At 43.0% G+C, this 21,063-nt stretch overlaps 1 protein-coding gene across 2 annotated transcripts in view; it reads left to right on the top strand.

Annotated features, from left to right (window-relative positions):
• The window catches only part of MET (MET proto-oncogene, receptor tyrosine kinase), a 109,149-nt gene extending 91,454 nt beyond the window's left edge, over nt 1-17,695 (top strand). For both annotated transcript variants that reach the window (XM_058681476.1, XM_058681475.1), the window contains 6 exons: nt 1,270-1,350; nt 3,812-3,993; nt 7,150-7,259; nt 8,471-8,636; nt 16,350-16,486; nt 16,590-17,695. In XM_058681476.1, the coding sequence (XP_058537459.1) occupies nt 1,270-1,350; nt 3,812-3,993; nt 7,150-7,259; nt 8,471-8,636; nt 16,350-16,486; nt 16,590-16,800 (887 nt within the window). In that variant the 3' untranslated portion in view covers nt 16,801-17,695. The remainder of the gene's footprint in view (nt 1-1,269; nt 1,351-3,811; nt 3,994-7,149; nt 7,260-8,470; nt 8,637-16,349; nt 16,487-16,589) is intronic.
• The last annotated feature ends 3,368 nt before the right edge of the window (nt 17,696-21,063 follow it).

Below are 21,063 nucleotides of genomic sequence, written 5' to 3'. Positions count from 1 at the left end.
TCTTACCAACCCATAAAATCCAGTCATCAGACCCCTTTTAGAGTGTGTGGCCTCACTAGATATGGTCTAATCTTGTAATATTAGATATTTCGAAAACTAAAACGGCAACTACCTTTTAAAGTAGCACTCATTAAAAACTCTGTAAATATTGAATGTCTTCTACGTGTGTGTTTTTCTCCAGTGGACCATAAGCACTCAACAGAACAGGCTTTATTTTATTCACCTGTGCATCAAAAAAAAGGTACCCTAACGCCTGATACTCACATAGTAGGCACTCAGGACAGTTGGCTGGCTGCGTTAACTAACTGATGAATGACTTACACAACCATCAAAAATGCTGGCACTTCTGGGGAAAATTACTGCCACTGGATGAATGGCTGCCACTGGGAAGATGATGTGGTTAAAGCCAGAAAGAATTGCGTGAAATGAGTCAGTGAATTTTCTTCATTTGGACAACTGTCTTTCAGTTTCTGCCAACCTGGCTTATGTATTAGCCAGTGACTAATGGGGAAATCCTTATTCTAGCTGTAATACTAATTTATTTCTCATAGTAACATTTTTATTTCAGTTTATTTTCCTGGAGTATAGGTAGCCGATTTGATTTCTTAAGAGTGAAACTTTAGTATTACTGTGCTTTAAAAATGTTTAATCCTTAAAAATAATAAATTTTACTTACAAGGCAGATGTTACCACTATTTCCAATAGTCCCAGTAGGCCTGCAAATTTTTTAATAGTAGTCATATCACCCATAGGCTTTGCCATATGTTAAATAATCACGTCGCTTCTATCTTCAACTGAGATGTACTGCGTAACTACATAGACACAAACTCAGAGTGAGATTTTTATGCCACTGTTAAGACAGCTTCTCAGATGCCCACATTTGATGGCAGGTGTTTGGGTTCCAATCTCAGCCCCATTTTCAATTCCAGCTCCTTCTCAGTCTGTGCCCTAGAAAGCGTCAGTTGATGCTCAGATAGTTAGGCTGCCGCCAGCCATGTGAGAGGCCCAGACTGAGCCCAGGGTGCTGGGTAAGCCCCAACTGTTGTTGGCATGTGGAGGGAGGTCTCTCTCTCACCCTCTCTGCCTTTCCAACTGTTTTTTTTTTAATGTACACAAATATAGCGGTGTTATCGCTCAAAAGTATACGAAACAATGTGTTTGTTTTCCTGCATGGAAAGAAAAGGAAATGAAGGTCATGAAGATCTGAGTGAATGCCTGTTCATAGTGAAATGTTAATGTAGCACTAACCAAATTCCCTCCTTCTCCTAGGGCATTTTGGTTGTGTCTATCATGGGACTTTGTTGGACAACGATGGCAAGAAGATTCATTGTGCTGTGAAATCTTTGAATAGTAAGCTACACTTTACATAGAACAGTGAAATAAATGTTTGCAATTTGCAAACCAATAAATAGTTCATTAGTAAAATGTCAGTGCACTCTTTGTTGTGTGGAAAAGTCAGCTGCTGCTAAAATTATGGGTCCAACCTAGAAAATTTGCCCTAAACTCTTACTTAAAATCTCCCTTCAAAGTCTTCATAAGTAAGGGTGTAGGCAAAACGAGGTTATGGATGAACCAAATATCATTTAATTGTGTTGTACTTCTAATGCCTGTTTTGCAAATGACATTTATGGAAATATTGGAGGCATGTTGGCACATATGGTAGTAATGACTCATTTTACCCAGAGACATTGCAATAATTATTTTAAACCACAACTCCCATTAAAAAGATAAAAAATGAAATAAGACAAACAGGAGAAAAATATGCTGGCAGAAAACTGGAAAATCGTAAGTGTGATAATACCTCATTTATCCGCATATTTGGGGAGTGAGATGGCTTCACATAAATGAGCCTCCTCAATAAATGAAACTTACCCTCTTTTAGTGCTGGAACGTTGCTTAAAAATTTTGGCTGTTATTGGAAAAATCTTTCTAAGATGAAATGTTAAAGAAACAGAGAATGCTTCCAGACATAAACTAAGTCTTTATGGAGGACTCAGAGTCATAATTACAGCCATAAATTAATGTGTTGTACAAACCAATGTACACCACATGCTGGAGTGTGCCTGGCTCTGCCTTTGTGGGCAGTTTTCACATGCTTGCTTTTTTCTGCTCTCATTTTTAATTCACTGCTTATAATTTGCATTTGCCTGCAAAATGTTAGCTGGTTCTACTACAAATTTACATTGAAATTAATAAGCATTAAATGCACAAATGGACATTTTTCCTACAAGACAGATTATTATTGCCACAACTATTTCAGCTTTTTCTTACATAAATCTCCATGCTGAGCAGCACTCTGTATGGTTAAAGTGGTTGGAAGTCTGACCACGAGGCAATTAAAGAGACAGCCTGTGTGATACCTAATTACAAGCCTCTGATGGTTACCTCCTAAGACAGCATTGCTGCCAGTTGTACTCAGAACAGTCATAATGGTAAGGAATGTATCTCTGTCCTTGGTATGTGTTCAAGTATATCATAACTTCCTGTGGCTTTTCCAGATCTCAAAATGTGTTGAATTATCTAGCAATGATATCAACACTATCACTAACCCCAAAGAGATACCAGTCAAAATAAGAAAAATAGAAACTATTAACTCTTCAGGAATGCTAATTTGTATCAGGCACTTGGTATATTCTAAATGATTAGAAACTCTTGTACCAAAAATAGGTACTTAGATGCCATATGGTGATTGTTTTTCAAGTTTTCCTAGTTCAGGTAGCAATAATCCATGCCCCACCACCTGTGTTCATAAATGCGATCATTGTGAACACAGCCGCTCTCTGTATGTGGTTTCTTTCATGTCTCAGTAGCGTAGTTGAGTGCTTGCAACAGAGACTACCTATTTATTATCTGTCCCTTTACCATAACGTGTGCCAGCCTGTGTCCTCAGCAGGCACTATGAAAATGGACTGGTGGGCTTCCCTGCCCTTTTCTCTATGGACAGTTCTGTGGCTCTGGACGACACAAGCTGATTGCTGAATGCTGTCTCAGAAAAGTGGGGGTCGGTGCTGACACAGGGTAGGATGGAATTGTTTGGGCTCAGAATTCTGGCATTTTGGCATGATGGGGAACCTTGAACTAAAGGAGGCTGGAAGAGCCTCAGACACAAAGTGTCTTAATGTTTTCCCATCCTTCTTTCTGCTGCTTTCCTTTCTCCCCAAAAAATGGACCAAGAAACTAGAATTCCTCTTGACTCCCCCCCCCCCCCCCCATCCTTTACAGACAGCCATAAAACCCAGCAATTTTCCGGTAACCTTTCTACGTGAGAGTTGGCCACCAAGAAGCTCTCAGACTTACCTGATGGGAAGCGCTCCATCCAGGAGACTCCTGCCCCACACTCAGCAGGAAAGAACACTAACAGGCCTTTCTGGCTTCCCTCACTTGGGCTGTTGTCATTAGGTTATGCCTTTGGTCCAACTCATTTCTACACCGCTGTCCATTCTCTGTCAAGACTAGGCATAAAAGCAGGTGGCTTTCCGCTGAACCTTTGGGTATTCATTTCTGAAAACTTCTATGTCACACAAAACGGTGGTTATGTAAAGAGATTGTGCTTTTCTCTTGCCAGCCTTCAGTTTTCATGGGAGTGTCATCTATGACTCCTTTGAAAGGGGAGATGGGTATCCCACATTTCTGTTCCTATAACATCATTCACTCCAGTGTGTAGTTAAAAAAAAAAAAAGGCCCTCTGGAGTTTAAACCTCAGGGTAAGATGCAACCCTAAGTTTTTACATTCCTTGCCCTGACTGTATACATCAAAGACGTGTCCATCAGTCTTTCATGGAATTCATATCTCCTCGGCCGGATCTTTCAGGAATCACTGACATAGGAGAAGTTTCCCAATTCCTCACCGAGGGAATCATCATGAAAGACTTCAGCCATCCCAATGTCCTCTCCCTCTTGGGAATTTGTCTGCGAAGTGAAGGCTCTCCACTGGTGGTGCTACCGTACATGAAACATGGAGATCTCAGGAATTTCATTCGAAATGAGACACATGTAAGTATACTACCAAACTTACTAGCTCTTCAGCCGTCACCCAGCCAGCCTTTCAGAATGTGCCTGGTTTAATTCTTTTAAAACACTGCTGAGCCAGCACTATGGCTCAACAGGCTAATCCTCTACTTGAAGCTCCAGCATCCCTTATGGGTGCTGGTTTGTGTCCCAGTTGCTCTACTCCCCATCCAGCTCCCTGGTTGTAGTCTGGGAAAGCAGTGGAGATGGCCTAAGGGCTTGGGACACTGCACCTGCATGGGAGACCCAAAAGAGGCTCCTGGATCCTGGCTTCAGCTTGGCTCAGCTCTAACTGTTGTGGCCATTTGGGGAGTGAACCAGCAGATGGTAGATCTTTCTGTCTCTCCATTTCTCTTTAAATCAGCCTTTCAAGTAAAAATAAATCTTCCAAAAAATAAAACATAGGTAGCCAAAGATGCATATGTAAAAATGTTGGCGCCATTTCAAAATACTAAATTATGAAATAGTTACCTGTGGATTAATATATACAAAGGGACTTCAGAAAAGTCATGCAAATGAAATTTTAAAATAAATCTATTTTGGAGCAAAAAAAGAAATTGAAAGTCCTGCATATGTGGGACCTTCCAAAAGCTCATGGAAAATGTGTATGATAAAAACAATGCATGACCATAAAAAAAAAACAATGCATGGCTTTTAGTATATATTTTTTGCAGGGCCAGGATTTTGGCACAGCAAGGTCTCTACCTGCAATGCTGGCATTCCTATATTGGCACCAAACTGCATTCTGGCAGCTATACTTTCTATCCAGCTCTCTGCTAGTGCACCTGGAAAAGCAGTGGAGGATGGCCCAAATAACTGGGCCCCTGTACCCATGTGGGAGACCGGGATGAAGCCCCTGGATCCAGGCTTCAGCCAGACATTTGAGGAGTGAACCAGGAGATACAAGAGCTCTTTCTCTCCCTGCCTTTCCCTTCTCTCTAACTCTGTCTTTCAAATAAGTAAAATAAACCTTTAAAAAATTCTTTGCACCCTAATAAAGCTAGCTTTTATCTATTTTCCATAAACTCATAAGTGTATGTACACATCCCGTCAGAAGAGTCAAAATCTCGTGTGTGGTTCAGTGCTCTGGCTCCAGTCCCTTAAATAGTGTTCAGCACATAAATTCTTGGTGAACATTTGTTGAATGAATGAGCTGTTGGTTTCTAAAAAGGTTCTTACTCTCAAAAGTGAGAGTTTTGTTCCCGACAGTAGGGCCAGGACTTGAATGGCGGGCCAGCATTGGCCAGGGCAGGGCCCTGGAGGGTGAATGGAGCCCACAGATGCCTGTGCCTCCTTGGCTCCAGAGCCCAGTTTCTGTGCGAGTCCATGGAATCGCTTTACTCATGATAAAAAAACAGCTTTATAAACATAATGTCAAATTCTCAGAGATAAGAAGCTTCAGCACACACACACACACACACACGCACACACACAAGATCAAATTGTAAAAGATTGGAACACTCCCTGGTAGGGAAGCCGTATAGAATAAGGTGACTTTACCTTACAAAGCTGCCCTGATGGAGATCCCACTTTTCCTCTTGACTGGGTCCTGATGAGTCAGCAGGGTTGCATGTGCCGTCTGCTCCAGTAGCGTGCCCAAGAGTCCAGCGTGATCGAGTTGCCCTCATTGTCCAGTTTGTGATAGGACCACAGTCTGTTGTGACCCAGGCAGCTAGTACAGATGACAACTGCTGACACAGAGACGTCTTACAGAGAAGATTAAAGCACGACCATTGGCCCAACCACATGCTGTGCAGGTGGGCACTGCAGCTCTTCTGGATGGTTCTCTACTAACATAGTGGCTGCTGGAGATGCCCCATTCTCAGACTCAAGCTCTGGTGTAGGTTGTCAGCACAACAGGGCACCTGTGTGATTTCAGATACAGTTCTTCTATTGCTATAGGCGTTTGGGGTCTCTGTCCAGTTTCCAGGAGGGCATTTGTGGAGAACAAGGATCTCCTGTTCCCTGCTGGTGCAGGACCTCCACTGGAGTAAGCAGGTGCTTCAGTGGCTATGGGAGGGCTTCTGATGGGATTGATTTCACAACCAAGTAGCCTTTGGAGCCAGCAGACTTAGGTTAAAACCCTGACTCCACCACTAACCATCTGGGTCTCTCATTACTGTGTTTCTACTGCTTTGATACCTGAGGCCTCCCTGATGCTGGAGGGACAGCCTATCCCAAGACTGGCTCATTCCTTGAGATGTAGTAAACAGCTTGCCCTTCCTATGCAAACGAACCAATCCAGAACCCACATCCCTACCACTTCCTTGCTGCGGGCTTTCCCACTACAGTTAATATCCACTACCCTAACCAGCCTGAGGACCAGGCACAACTAGGGGCAGCCTGTGGAAGACCCTATGGAAATGATCCTAATTAGCTACAAGACCCTACAAGACTCTATGGAAATGATCCTAATTAGCTACTCCACCTGGCCTTCTTGGTGGAAACCTATTTTTCCCCTTCCTCACAACTCTGTCGTCCTGCATAAGTGCTCCTCTGTGTGGTCTGCATAAAGTTAGGTTCCCAACCCAGCTTAGAAACTGTAATTCACTGGCACTTGTCTCCTGATTGATTATCCTCACCATATCCTAAGAATAATAAAATCTAACTTTCTTTTAAAGATTTTATTTCTTTTTATTGGAAAGGCAGATTTACAGAGAGAAGGAGAGACAAAGATCCTCTGCCTGCTGGTCCACTCCCCAAGTGCCCACAATGGCCAAAGCTGAGCCAATCAGGAACCAGGAGCTTCTTCCAGGTCTCCCACATGGGTGCAGGGTCCCAAAGCTTTGGGCCATCCTCCACTGCTTTCCCAGGCCACAGGCAGGGGGTGAGATGGAAAATGGAGCGGCCAGTTCACCAGTACCCATATGGGTTCCCGGGCATGCAAGGCAAGGATTTAGCCCCACTAGGCACCTTCTCTTCTGAAGAAGCAGAGCCTGTGACATGTGCATTACAGAAGTGTCTAAAGATCAGGCATCTTATATAAAAAGTTTGCATACAGTACATGCTTAAAATGGCTGTTGCTATCAACAGGGTACAAATTGTTATTTGAGGAAGTATAATTCTTATAAACACATTGGAATCTGAGGTCCACATGGTGCGGTATGTGTATAGCTTATGCTTCTCCAACTCTGATTGCAGAACCCAACTGTAAAAGATCTTATTGGTTTTGGTCTTCAAGTAGCCAAAGGTATGAAATATCTTGCAAGCAAAAAGTTTGTCCACAGAGACTTGGCTGCAAGAAACTGTATGTAAGTAGTGGAGTATCCATCCCAAGTATCTAGTTAAGTGACAAGGAGGAGTCTGTTCCCTGCTGTTTAATGCTAGAGCAGCTGTTTTCTCCTCTTATGCGAAATTCCGTTATTTCCATTAAAGTTTTAAGTGGATGTGTAAGCCATGGGGAAGTGGGTGGGGCTTTCATGCTGTATCCCACAAATGATTTAAAAGGGTCTCACCATAGGGGGTCTTACACAGCTGTTGTATGTTTTGCTACCCTGATCCCTTCCCCACCAATAGCCCCCAGTGTTGTGGTTTCACGCTGCATTGCTGCTTGCCAGGGAGAATTTGATCTTCAGCATTTTACAGTGGAAAAGAAAGGACTGGTAGCACAAGGACCAATACAGTGTAGCTTCCCGAGGGTGGATTTGAAGCCAGCCTTCAGAAGCCCTACCGAAAATGGCGTTCGGGAATGAATATACAAAGAGCTTTATTTGTGTCTGGCTGCCTGGCTGGGTAACACAACAGTCAACAGTTCAAAATCGATTCAGTGCTTTTTCCCCTGCACAGCCCTGATTCATGACTTACGGTATGTGTGAATGAAAGAGCTGTGCTATTAATTTCCTACCTTGGTTTTGGTCTGTGTAACAACATAAAAGGCAGCCTAAACAAAGGATGCACTGCTCCAGATAGCAGAAATTGATTTTTTTTTTTTTACTAAACTTTGCTGATTTCTTAGATACTTCACTATAGATCCTATTTTCTGTTACCTCACTGGTAAACTATACAAATTTGATGTACTAATGTAGCCTTTCTGAGAATTTTTTAAAAAGTACTCTGGCATGTAGCTCATGTAACTGAGTATTACTAATAGGTTGGCAGATGAAGATTGGTGATTGCTCTGGATACTCAGTTGATAGATTCTGTATACCAACCAAGGAAGAGTGGGAGAAGAGCCAATTTTACTGCTTTTCTAGCTCTCAATTAAAACATAATGGGGTTTGTTATGCTTAACATTCTTGAGTTCTCAGCCTGTTGAATTCATAATGGAAATGTCAAGCCTTTTTATTGAAGAGTTCCATTGTAATTTAGTGTTAGGTCAATAGAGGTCAGATGAGGCACTTCCTTTAGGAGTTATGGATTTCAGATACCTAAGGCTCTTGCTCAAAGCTGTAGACGTTCAGCCTCGCTATAAATCATTCTCTTTCAGCCATCAGGAATAAATTTTTTTGTGTGCATTCTGTAGGTTGGATGAAAAATTCACTGTCAAGGTTGCTGATTTTGGTCTTGCCAGAGACATGTATGATAAAGAATACTATAGTGTACACAACAAAACAGGTGCGAAGCTGCCCGTGAAGTGGATGGCTTTAGAAAGTCTGCAAACTCAGAAGTTTACAACCAAATCTGATGTGGTAATGTATTCATCATCCCTGACTTTCTCCTCTTTTTTATACCCAAATTTCTTTTTGGCAGCCTAATTTTTACAAAAAGAAAACACTTAAATCAGCTAGTTCCAGTTATCTTCATATGTAAAACTGATGTTGATTTTCTGTGGGATCACCGTAGGCTATTTCCATAGGTACATTCATTCATTTTAAAGCATTTGCGGAGTATAGTATACATACCATGCTGGCTCTTTAGAAAGCTCAGAGGGGAACTAAGCATGACTCCTGTTGTCCGGGAGCATTGACTCAGAAGAACAACAGTACATGACTTCACTGAGTGCAGCACCAAGTGGATGGGATTAGCCCTGCTTCTCATAGCCCAAGGACCACAGGAACTCCCCCTTGCATCCAGCGTTGACTAAGGTAGGTTTAGCAGTGAGGACTTGAACAGCCTCCTTGATCTGTAAAGACGATCCTCTCTCGTCGGCAAGCTTCAGAAAGCGTGCACTTAAGCATGGGATGGGAGACATAATGGTCAGCTCCACTACATGGCCCTTATTAAGTTATGCAGGAAATGAACTGAAAGAGAAAAGATTTGAAATTGATCAACTGAGCAGATGGGAAATTACAAATCCAAGTCAGGCAAATGGTATGGGGAATATAAGCACCTCTAAAGTTATAAAGAAACAACACTTGTTGATGATTGAACAAGCAGGGAGAACACAGGGATGAGTTAAATTCATTGAGAACAGATTTATTCTAGTCACAGAGGCCCTTGAAAACTCAACTCGAGAACCTGGAATCTAATCTCTGGCCATGGAGAAACATGCACAGGTAGCCAGATTCAATTGCAATTTTCTTCCTTCTACAAGATGACTTGAAAGGAGTAGAGGCAAAAAGTGGGTACAGGGTAGAACCTATGAATAATACAGAAACTGTAGGATTGGAAACTCTTGACAGTGAAAGGAGCAAAGCCGAGGATGGACAAAACTGTATACGAAGACCAAGAGCAAAAGCTAGAGTAGGAAAAAAATACATAGGTTTCCGAACATGCTGAGTTCGACTTGGGGGTAGGACTTTCATGCAGAGAAGTCAAACAGGCATTGAAAGTAGGGTCTGCAGCTTATAAAAAAGCTGTATCAGGTAGCTGGGGTGTCCGTAACAGTATGCCCAGTGACTCACACAGCAGATCTCTGCTTCTAACAGTTCCAGCAGCAAGAAGTCCAGGATCATGTGCCGGGCTCTTGTTCTGGTTTATAGATAGTCTTCTTTCTCTGGTCAAGATTCTCTACCTGACTTACAGATGGTCACCTTTCCCACCATCTGGAGAAAGGTGCTCACCGACTGGGGAGAGCAAGATATTTTCTTCAGTGTCTCTTTTTAAAAGGTTATTAATTCCATCAGGAGAGCCCACCCATCTGGCCTCATCTGAACTTTACTACCTCTCAGCGACTCCATTTCCATAAGCCATCATACTGGGGATTAGGATCTTAGCATATGAACTTCCAAGGGACACAGTTCAGTCCATAGTAGAAGTTAAGTCTGGGAATGTGTGTTTAAGAGTTCTAAAGCAATTCTTCAGGAGAACCTACACATGTGAAGTGAAAGAACAAAGCAGTAGACAGCCCGGAGAGCCAGAGGAAGGCAGAGTTTCAAGAAGAAATGGTCTGATCAACAGTGTGCAATGGTGCTGAGCGCGTCAGAGGAGGCTTTGCAGAGACTCAGTCTAGTGTGCACTGAGGAGCCTGTGCTTGGGTGTTCTGAGATGTGCACTTAGTCTGTCCACAAGACTGTGAATCCAGAGGTAAAGAAAAATTAATGTTTAGGTCCCATGATGTCAGCAGACAACATGGGAAGAAACCTAGTGTTTGTGGAGTTCACGGATTTGCAAAGAGGGTTGGCAGCTATTGCAAGATAACAGGACAGAGACGCAAATGCTGTGCTGCAAAGCCAGACGTCCCCATACTCTTCCCTGTGAGCAGGCAAAGGGAAGCGGCATGGTTCTGTCCATTAAGAGTTTTATACAAATTATGGTCCTCAAGTGAAAGTTGAGTTTCAGTTGCTTTGAGGAGGTGAAGGAAACACTAGAGGATCAATCGAGGTGATTGGAAACTTATTTTTTTTCCAACAAATAAGTGTGTTACAGTTTGTAGTAGAAGAATATGACTTCCAGGTACCTAAGATTACCAAGAGAAACTGATAGCATACAGTGAAGCTTAATGTCTGGGGTTGGAACCCTGCAAGGTTCTGAAAGAGAGGAACAAATTGGGGCCCAGAAGGGAAGCTGCAGGCAGCTTAGAGATCATGGCAGGCAAAAGTATAAGGGAAGGAGAACTAACCCAGCCTTTAAAAATATACTCTTTGTGCAAGCTTGAATGTTAGTCTGCCATTGAGAGCATATTCCAGTTCTCAAAATAATCCAATTTTTAATAGGCAAAATATCTGAGTAGTCATTTTACTAAAAAGACATATGAATAGCTTGCTGATAAGCACATAAAATGAAAACATGTACCTATATTAAGATGTGTGTACATGAGTGATCACTGTAGGGTTATTCTTTATAACCAAAACCTGGGAGCAGTCCTAATGCCCATCAACTGGTGAATGAACAAATAAAATGTGATGCATGGATAAAGAAGGATACTGCCATTCATCAAGATGAAAGAATAACTGATACATGCTACAACATGCATCAAAAATATTGTTAGGGGAAAGAAAGCAGACTCAAAAAATTTAATGTTGAGTGCTTTTGGTTATATGAAATTTCTGGCAGTAAGTCAAACTCTCGGGAGGTGAGGGTTAACTACAGTTATGACTGCACTTTCTGAAGTTGTTAAAGTGATTGTGGTGCAGCTGCACAATTACCCAACTTTACTAAACATACCAACTTCACAATTGCAATTGGCAAATATTATGATCTGGAAGTTATCCATCAGAAAAGCTAAATAATAAATAAGTAGATAAGAGAGTGCCTAATGAAATTTTGGGTGTTCAATACAAGATGTGGATTCTGAACTTTGGGCAGCATCACACACACACACACACACACACACACACACACACACCCAGCAAAGCCAGCACTTCTCACGTAGCAGCAGTCACTCAGATACTTGACTGGAAAGTTCTGTAAACTTCTGTGTGTATGACAGTGCTATTTCTCTCTGTATGTTGTTGAAACAAACTGTGTTCATATGACTCAAAGGCTGAACCTGAGCAAGCTGTACACAATGCTGCTTGGACATGGGTAAAATTGCACAACAATCGACTTTCAGAACATCCCAGTCTTTTGGCAGTTTACACAACACGTTTCCAAAAGCATGTTGTAAGCTATATGGATGTTGAACATCCACAAGCCAAAACTTGCCTGCTTATAGATAATTCTCATTCCAGCCAATGCTGGATGAGGTTCAGCTACAGTCCAAATACTCTGTCAAGTCAGATAAAATCAAAGTGTCATGACACGAGAAGTTACTCAAAGCTGTGCGTCATAGAGTTCCAGTTATTTCGGTGGTCTGCATTGACTTCTAAGAGGGTCCAGTCCAGCTAGCTTTCTCAGCCCCTGTCCTGTCTCAGTCTCCTGAAGCACTTCACTCGTCCCCCACGCCTTCCTGCTTTAAAAGTTCTCTTCCTTTGACTTCTGGGACTCTGTCTCATGCTTCTCGTTCATTTTGCTTGTTTGTTTGTTTTGATTTTGTTTTTATCCTAGGTGTGCTGTTCTTGGCTTCTCTCAACTCCCCCCTTTAACTCATTATTTTTGTTTCTGGTGTAAGCCTCCCTGCACAACTGCAAGCATTCTAGCATCAAACAGCTGTGCCCTTCTGCCTGGGTGTCAGCAACAGCCTCACTTGCCATGTTCAGAGTCCCATTCTCTCCTGCCAAAGCAGCATTTCTCTGTTCGAGATTTCTGAAGGCATTCCCATTGCACAACGTACCTGCTCTCTTTTTAGTACACCTGCCTTCAAATTTTGACAAAGCATGTCTTACGTAATCGCCGCCACCACAGTCAGGACAGGAGAGGGTTCCTGCATCCCAGAAGCTGTGTGTCCTGAATATGGGTATGACGAGTCCTCTAAGATCAAGTAGGAATTCTGAGCCATAGGGTAATTATATGTTTAATATTTTGAGGACCCTAAATACTGTTTGCCAGAGACTCATTTCTTTCTATTTCTGAGTAATACTCCACTGTACAGTTAGATTTCATTTCATTTATCCACTCACTGCTTCAGGGACATTTGGCGTCTTTGTTATTTTAGTCAGCGAATTATACATAATTGTAAATGTGTGACGTTTGCTAAAATGTTTGTGTGTGAAAACAATTTTTACTTCCTTTTTGCTAAAAGCCAAGGAATAAGTCTACTGGTAGGTCGTAACGTGTGTGTGTGTTCAACTGTATCAGAAACTTGCCAACTTTTTTCCAAAGTCTGTATCATTGTATATTTCTGCTAGCAATCCATATGAGTTCTAGTTATTCAGAAACTTCACTAAGGGGCCAATGTTGTGGTGTAGTGGATAAAGACACCCACAGCAGCATCCTATATGGGAAACAAGCTGTTCCACTTCTAGTCCAGCTCCCTGCTAATATCCTGGAAGCAGCAATGGAAAATGGCCCAGGTACTTGGGCCCTTGCCAGCCATGTGGGGGGAACCAGGAAGTGGTTCCTAGCTTCATGTGGCCCAGCTAACTGTTGCAGCCATCTGGGAAATAAACCAATGGACGGAAGATCTCAGTCTCTGTGTCTTTCCCTCTCTTCGAAACTCTCAATTTCAAATAAACAAACGAGCCTTGGGATTTTCACAGCTGTTTGGTGGTTTTTGCCACTGTAATAGGTTGTAGCAATATTTCCTTTTTAGTCTGTTTCCCTAGTGATTTATGACATTGAGCTTCTTTTCATAAGCCTATTACCATTCTGGCATCTCTTTCAGTGAAGTGTCTCCTGGGATCTTCTGTCTTTTCTTTTTTTACACTTGGTTTCCTGAACTTTTAAATAAATCTTTTGAAAAAGTGTTATATATTTCCCTTGTATTTAAAAGGCAGGGAGTCAATTTCTCCCACTTGTACACTTGCCCAAATACCTGCAACAGTTTGTGCTGGTCCAGTCTGACGCCAGGAGCCTCAGCTCCACCCAGGGCCCCATGTGAGTGTCAGGAACCTAACTACTTGAGTCGTCAGCTGCTGAGCCCCAGAGTCCACATCAACAGCAGGGAAGGGTCAGCAGTGCAGTGGGACCTAAGCAGGGACCCACGCACTCTGGCATGGGAGGCGTGCAAAGCAACCGACATAGTAACGCCTGCACCAAACGCCCTGCTGCCAGAATAACGACCTCCAGGTTAGCTCCATGTAGTGTATGTGTTTGTCATGATAACGAAATGCAAAAGCATTATGATAAATGCTTTCTTCTACCACGCTAACTCAAGACTGTCCCTCACAGGCTCCCGTGTTGCACTTACTGTTCTGACTCGGAAGCCTTCTAGTTGCTCCCTCTGTTGCGGATCACCACGTCCTTTTTGTCTTTTGCATATAGAGTACTGATAGATGCACTCTCCAAAAGCATGAGCTCATGTCCCGTCCCCTTCAGTTTAGCCCACGGGCAACATTGAGAAACCTCCACAGTGACACCTGTCTCACCTTTATCTCTAGTCGCTTCATTCACTCAACACATGAAACGGTATGATCCACGGTGCTCTTGATTCAACAAAAACATAGGTGTCCTCTTCTCTTTTTTAGATTTATTTTATTTTTATTGGAAAGTCAGATATACAGAGGGGAAAATTTTCAGTCTAATGGTTCACTCCCCAAGTAGCTGCAATGGCTGGAGCTGAGCCAATCTGAAGCCAGGAGCTCAGAGACTCTTCCAGGTCTCCTACGCAGGTGCAGGGTCCCAGGACTTTAGGCTGTTCTCAACTGCTTTCCCAAGTCACAGGCAGAGAGCTGGATGGGAAGCGGGGCTGCCAGGATTAGAACCGGTGCCCATATGAGATCCTGGCGCGTTCAAGGTTAGGGCTTTAACATACAGGCTACTGTGCCAGGCCCACAGTTGTTTTCTTGCTCTTGGACCATCCCCTCTGTCCAGAGGCCCCTTCTGCCCTCCTGTTCCCTTTGCGCAGGAAACATATGCTGCCTGCTCCCCAAGACCCATCTCCCTGTCATTCTTCCTGAAGCTTTTCTCAGTACCTCACTGTTAGGGTTAGGGTTAGGGTTATCTCTTGGGCTTTTCACATTTGCACCTCACTTATATGACTGCTCTGTGTCAGCATCTTAGTGCTCCGTGTGACAGCTATCTGCACAATGGTCTTAAACTCGTTCAAGGAACCCGGGGGTCTATCCAGTAACAGTGCTCCACTTGAATGTGATCAGAGGTCAATAGATACTCATGAGATGGGCTTAGAATTTAATGTAAATTCTGCACCTGGAAGGTTTATACAATGATAAGTGAATCACAAGGCTTTCAGGCTATGGCAGCTTTTGAAAGGCTGAATTAAATAAGAGTTATCTAGCAATCCCCTAGAGAGGGTTGGCGGCATTTGATTCAATCAAGATATTTGGTGGCCTTAAAGGGCTTTCGTACTGATTCAGACAGAAAGAGCCATTAACAGAAATTTGTATAAGCAACGCAGGTCCTTACCTAGTTTCTTTCAATCACAGTTTATCGTCCTTGCAAAGCATTACAAGCCACCCTTCCTTCTCAATTTTATAACTTCCTGTTTTACCTGTCTAGTCTGGATTCTCCTTCCCTACCAAGCTTTTCTTTCTTTCCTTCCTTCCTTCCTTCTCTCTCTCTCTCTCTCTCTTTTCTCTCTCTCTTTTTTTCTCCAGGGTTTCATTTCTTCCCCCACATGCTACTTAGGCTCCAAGTTGCCTGGTAGTATTGCCAGGCAGAAACTGACTTCCTGGGTCCTCTGCTCAGGAGGCATCAGCTCATGCTGGCTGGCTCTCCTTGTGTCATTGTTACCTTGGCACATGTCCAGGGGAGATAATGTTTTTGTCTCATTCTTCTGAGTAGAATACTTTAGAACAAGAAATTGCACATCTAAATGATGTTCTTGCAAGGGGCAAGAACTCTCCAGTGATTGTCCCAGTGTGAATTCAGCTGTGGACTGTGGACTGAGGAACATCTAGCAAGTCACGTAACCTCTCCGTGTCTTCGTGGCCCTGCTATGGAGTGCTGATGCAGCTGTTTTATATTAATCTAAGACTTCAGCATTTCCAAACTGTAATTTCACCGAAATTAGTTTTCAGTAGGGGGTCTTATTGCCTAACAGTTTTATATTTATGGTTTTTACACAAACTGATTTAAATCTTCTCTTTCAGCCTTAAGGTTTAGATAGGGTTGCATTTCTTAAAGAGTATTTACATTGGTTTGAAATCTCACATGTTTAAATTCTGGAAGGCTCCCTTTATCTTATACTAACACTCGAAGGTTGTTGTGAAGCTATGGGAAGAGAAAAGGACAGAAGTGTGCTGGGGCTTTGATCGTTTAAGAGAAGACTTGGAGACTTGCACTAACTCAAGGAAATCCTAATCGTGCTATACACTCAGCTAATCCTTTGGAAAACTGCATTTATGTATAAACTAAATCTTAACTGGTTCAGTTATCCATGAAAGCCACAGTTTAAAAATCGCTCTTCAGAAATCATTTGCCCCAAACAGCAATAGCACTGAATGCATGAATGCAGCTTTCTTGATTGGAATTGAATGGTCACACTTCTCTCATCTGGATCCTGCTGTTTCTCATTTGACCAGTGGTCCTTCGGCGTGCTCCTGTGGGAGCTGATGACAAGAGGCGCGCCCCCTTATCCTGACGTGAACACGTTTGACATAACTGTGTACCTGCTGCAGGGCAGGAGGCTCTTACAACCCGAGTACTGCCCCGACGCCTTGTAAGTAGGCATCCTGACGGCACCTGCTCGCCCTCCTACACCTTTGACTTTTCAGACACGCTTACCTCCCTGTTTTCTCTCATGACATCTCGTTCCAAAACAGGTATGAAGTGATGCTCAAATGCTGGCACCCGAAAGCCGAAATGCGTCCATCCTTTTCGGAACTGGTCTCCAGGATTTCTTCCATCTTCTCTACCTTCATCGGGGAGCACTACGTCCATGTGAACGCAACATACGTGAACGTGAAATGTGTCGCCCCCTATCCTTCCCTGCTGTCATCACAGGAAAACATGGACCACGGGGTGGACACATGACAGGCAGATGGCTGCATACCAGCAGTATCCAAGCGATGGTCACATGTTCACCAGTTCTCACTGCCTGGCCCCTGAAGGGTCATCCAATGTTGTTTAGTTTTCGCTTTTTGCTTTTTGTCCAAATTGGGTGGTGAGAGGACTTTGTATTCTTATTTGAGTGTCTAGGTCATTAGGAATTTCTCAGCCGGTAGTGCATCAGGACGAGGGGCTTGGTCCTTCAGGCCAGTGACCAGCAGCAACCCTGCTGCCAGCATCACACTTCTGTCCTCCCGAGTGCGACCCTGAGGTGTGAATCCAAAGTTTCAAAAACCCTAGGCCCACTTGATTTCTCGTGGGGAAACTAAGGTTAATGCATATTGAGGACTTCTGAGTCACAGGAAATTCAGAACAAACAGTAATGTTCACAACATATGTGGCAGCCGCGGAGCCTGCCTCTCGTTTGGAATTCAGCATTTCCAAGAACTGTGTGCTGTGTGGTCATTAACATTTCTCTTTATTGATGTTGTCATTCGCCTGTTAGGTAAACATTCCCATTTAAACTTTTGTATACACATTCCTTTTGTTGGTGGACTGTCTGGAGGAAAGCGCTTTGAAACTGTCAGCAAAGTTTCAAAATAGCATGACTTGGGGACATTTATGTATTGTACATAGATGACATGAAGAAGACCTTCCTATCATAGCGAAATCAGAGTGAAGTATTTAGTTGCCATTTAAAAATCGACAGTTTGAGAAAGATTGTGTTCTGATCTAATAAATGTGGATATTTAGGGGTTTTGTATTTTCTTAAATAAAGACTCAAAATAAATTTGTGGGGACAAATTATCTTCAAGAGTAACTCCACATATTCTTAAAGCAAAAGACGCCCAACGCACAAAGGTACATTGATTCCCAACACAGCAATGCCAAGAATGGGTGACCTGGAAACTCCTGACTCTTCTCTCTTACGAACAAAACTGCAATAGGGCAGGCTTTGTGTCAAGCAAGACCAATTTTAGAAACAAGCAAACAACAACAACAAAAGACAGTTGGCAAGTCTAGCTGTTTTTCACCTGGATGAATATTTGCTCTGGACAAAGCTATTTTGGCATTTTGTTCTATGGAATTTTGTGCTTACTACTGTATAGTGCCTGTGGTATCAATTCCTCTTCACTGGTTTTTGTCCGTGTAAACGTTGAAAATACTATATTTTTATAAAAATGTTTATTTTTAATGATATGAGGAAAAATTTGTTAGGCCACAAAAATACTGCACTGTGAATATTTCAGAGAAGGTATGTCAGACTCCAATTAATAATCGCACGGTTTTCAGCGGCTGTTGATAGTGATAAGGAAATGGGCTGATTGCCAACACACCCCACCCTTGTTACATCACCAGGACTGGAAGCCCAGGCTTAACACAACAAGCCGCAAAGAGGGTGTGTTACGCTGAATCCAATCATTGAGTCTGGCTGCTGTGGCAGAAAAATTGTTGCAACCAAAAGCTCTTGGGCAAAGGTGGGAAGACACAAGGAGTCACCCTCCGGAGATGCTTCAGTTCTGATGTACTGTTTCATAAACAAGAGCAAGACTCATCCACGGGGCATAGTAAACGCTGGATGTTAAAACAGAACTCTTCTGCCGGAAGAAGCATCTGACGCAGTCGAGAGAATTAATGCATCAGGAACTTGAAAGAAGTTGTAGAAACCACCGTGCCAGCAGGACTGCACCCTGTAAATACATGCTTGAAAAGGCTGCAATGTGAAAATCAGGTTTGCTATTTATGAACTTGTCCTTAGGTTGACGTGTTTGGACAGATCATGGGAGTAAGTGACTCTTCCGAGAATTAGATACTTGTCACTGCCTAAACCTGCAGTTGAACTGAATGGTACGTTGTGTGTCAATAGTTGTTGTTCTGAAAAATCATATGATTAAAATAAAATAATGTAACATCTCGTTTGTGGAGAGTTGGTTATTGCTAGTCGTGCTTCATTACCTATGTCATTTACATCATGACAGATTGCTCCTGGCTCCATCAGGTGTCTCGTCTTGAGAATCTTGAAGGCACTCTTTGTAAGGGTGGTTTGCACTGAGGTCTCAAATAACCTGCAGTTTTCTGGCAATCTTTCAGTTTCTATGGCAGCTGTCTCCTATGGCAACATGCCACTGTTCTCCAGTCACCAGTGTCCTGGACCAGAAGACGCGGCCAAGAATCTGCAGCCCCGTGGTGGGCACAGATAGGTCCTCAGCTAGAAGTTGGAGAACTTAGAGGTGGGCTTTCTTGCCATCTCGTAACTGTCCTTTTCATCCGCATAGCTGCCCATCCTTCTGGAGCCCCCAGCTGCCACAATCATGACCTTCAGGTTATCTCCATATAGCGTATGTGTTTGTCATGATTAAAAAAAAGATGCAAAGGTAATACTCAGAATGAATAAGAATAGTGTAGCATTTTGAAGAAATGTGATCTGAAAAATGACCCAAGTTTAAAGCAATGTCTTCCAGATGCAGAGGACGGGGGTAGGGGGCTTATTCTTTCCTGAGAGAGAACTTCCTGCTCCTAGTCAGACTTCCTCTAAGCCAAGAGATATGTTTCCACAGGAAGTTCAGTCTGACTTGATGCCCCATAAGGATAAGAACCTATCATATTGAAATCCCTAATATCTGGTACTGAGTAAAATCTCAAATAATTGCTGAAATGAAACAGCATTCTCTTATCTTCACTCAGTCGCTGTAAACTACCTCTGGGACAGGTCTTGCCCGTGTAGCTCTCGTGTTTGTTGAACACTGACATGGGGTTGGGGTAGAGGGACTTTGTGGAGAAAGAGAGAAAAAACCAAAGATTTGGCTGAGTTTTGTGTGATACTCTGAATTCTTAAATACCACAGAAATTTTCCCCCTTTGTAATTGGGCATTAATTATAACGTATTCCTTGATCAATATTGCACATTCAGTCCTTCAGCAGGACGAAGAGATGTAAAACCTATAAAAATGTATTAAATGTTGTTAATCCACCGATTAAGTTCAGGAAGTAAGTTGGCATGATATAAGGAATTATTTTGTATTTTTTTTTCAAAGATGTATTTATGTATTTAAAAGACAGAATTCCAGAAAGTAAGGGTGAGAGAGCGAGCCTCCATCTACCAGGTGCTCCCCAAATGGCTGCAGCAGGCAAGCCTGAGCCAGGAACTTTCCTCTAGGCCTCCTACGTGGGTGCAGGGGCCCAAGGGCTCGAGTCATCCTCCACTGCTTTCTCGGGAAAGGAGGAGAGAGCTGAACTGGGAAGTGAAGCAGCCAGAACATGAACTGGCATCCATATGGGATGCCAGCGGTACAGGCAGAGGATTAGCATGCTATGGCATTGTACCAGTCCCATATTTTATTTTCTTTAATTCAACAAATATTTATTAAGCACCTTTATGTATCAGCCATACTCTGAGGTCATGGAGTTGTATAAATAAAGTCTGTCTTATCCCAAGGAAGTGAATATAAGAGACAGACAAAAATCACATACTTGGTGAATTATTTCAGCAATAGATTTCATAAACCTGTAAAATATCAGAGAAGTATTAGAGCTGTGTGGAAGACTGAGCCACTGCCTGCAACAGCAGTACCCAGCATGAGCGCCAGTTAGAGTCCAGGCTGCTCTGCTTCTACTCAGCTCACTGCTAATGCCCAGGGAAAAGGAGTGGATGCTCAAAGGCTTGGGGCCCTGAACCCAGTTGGAATGCTTGGAGTTCCCGGCTCCAGTCCCAGCCACTGTGGCCATTTGGGAACTGAACCAGCAGATGGAAGATTTCTGCCTCTCTCAACTCTCTGCCGGCAACTCTTTCAGATACGAATAAATCTTTTTAAAGAAAAATTACAGGCTCTCGGGTAAATCGACCAAACCTTGACTCATTGTGGGTAACACATGGAACTCCTCCAAACCTATTTTCTTTCCTGAAGTATAGGTTACTCCTGCTTACCTCAAAATCAGGGTACCTGACACAGTGATCGCAGTGTTGCAATCTTCACCTTAGCCAGTGAAAGACCATGTAAATAAGCATAACCTGTGATTGGCTAAAGGGAAATGAGGCCCGACAGGTTCTCTACAGATGGTTGACCTCAAACACTCCCCCTGTTCTTTACCGCACACTTGGTTATTGCAGTACTCACAGAACTCTGATTCTCCTTCATCCTTGAGCTTCGATTAAGAGAGGGAGATGAGGGCCCGGCGGCGTGGCCTAGCTGCTAAAGTCCTCGCCTTGAAAGCCCCGAGATCCCATATGGGCGCCGGTTCTAATCCCGG

This window comes from Ochotona princeps, chromosome 25 (assembly GCF_030435755.1).
Source record: "Ochotona princeps isolate mOchPri1 chromosome 25, mOchPri1.hap1, whole genome shotgun sequence".
Classification (NCBI taxonomy): Eukaryota; Metazoa; Chordata; class Mammalia; order Lagomorpha; family Ochotonidae; genus Ochotona; species Ochotona princeps.
Note: the sequence above shows the minus strand (reverse complement) of the source record. Positions and strands in the feature narration are given on the sequence as shown.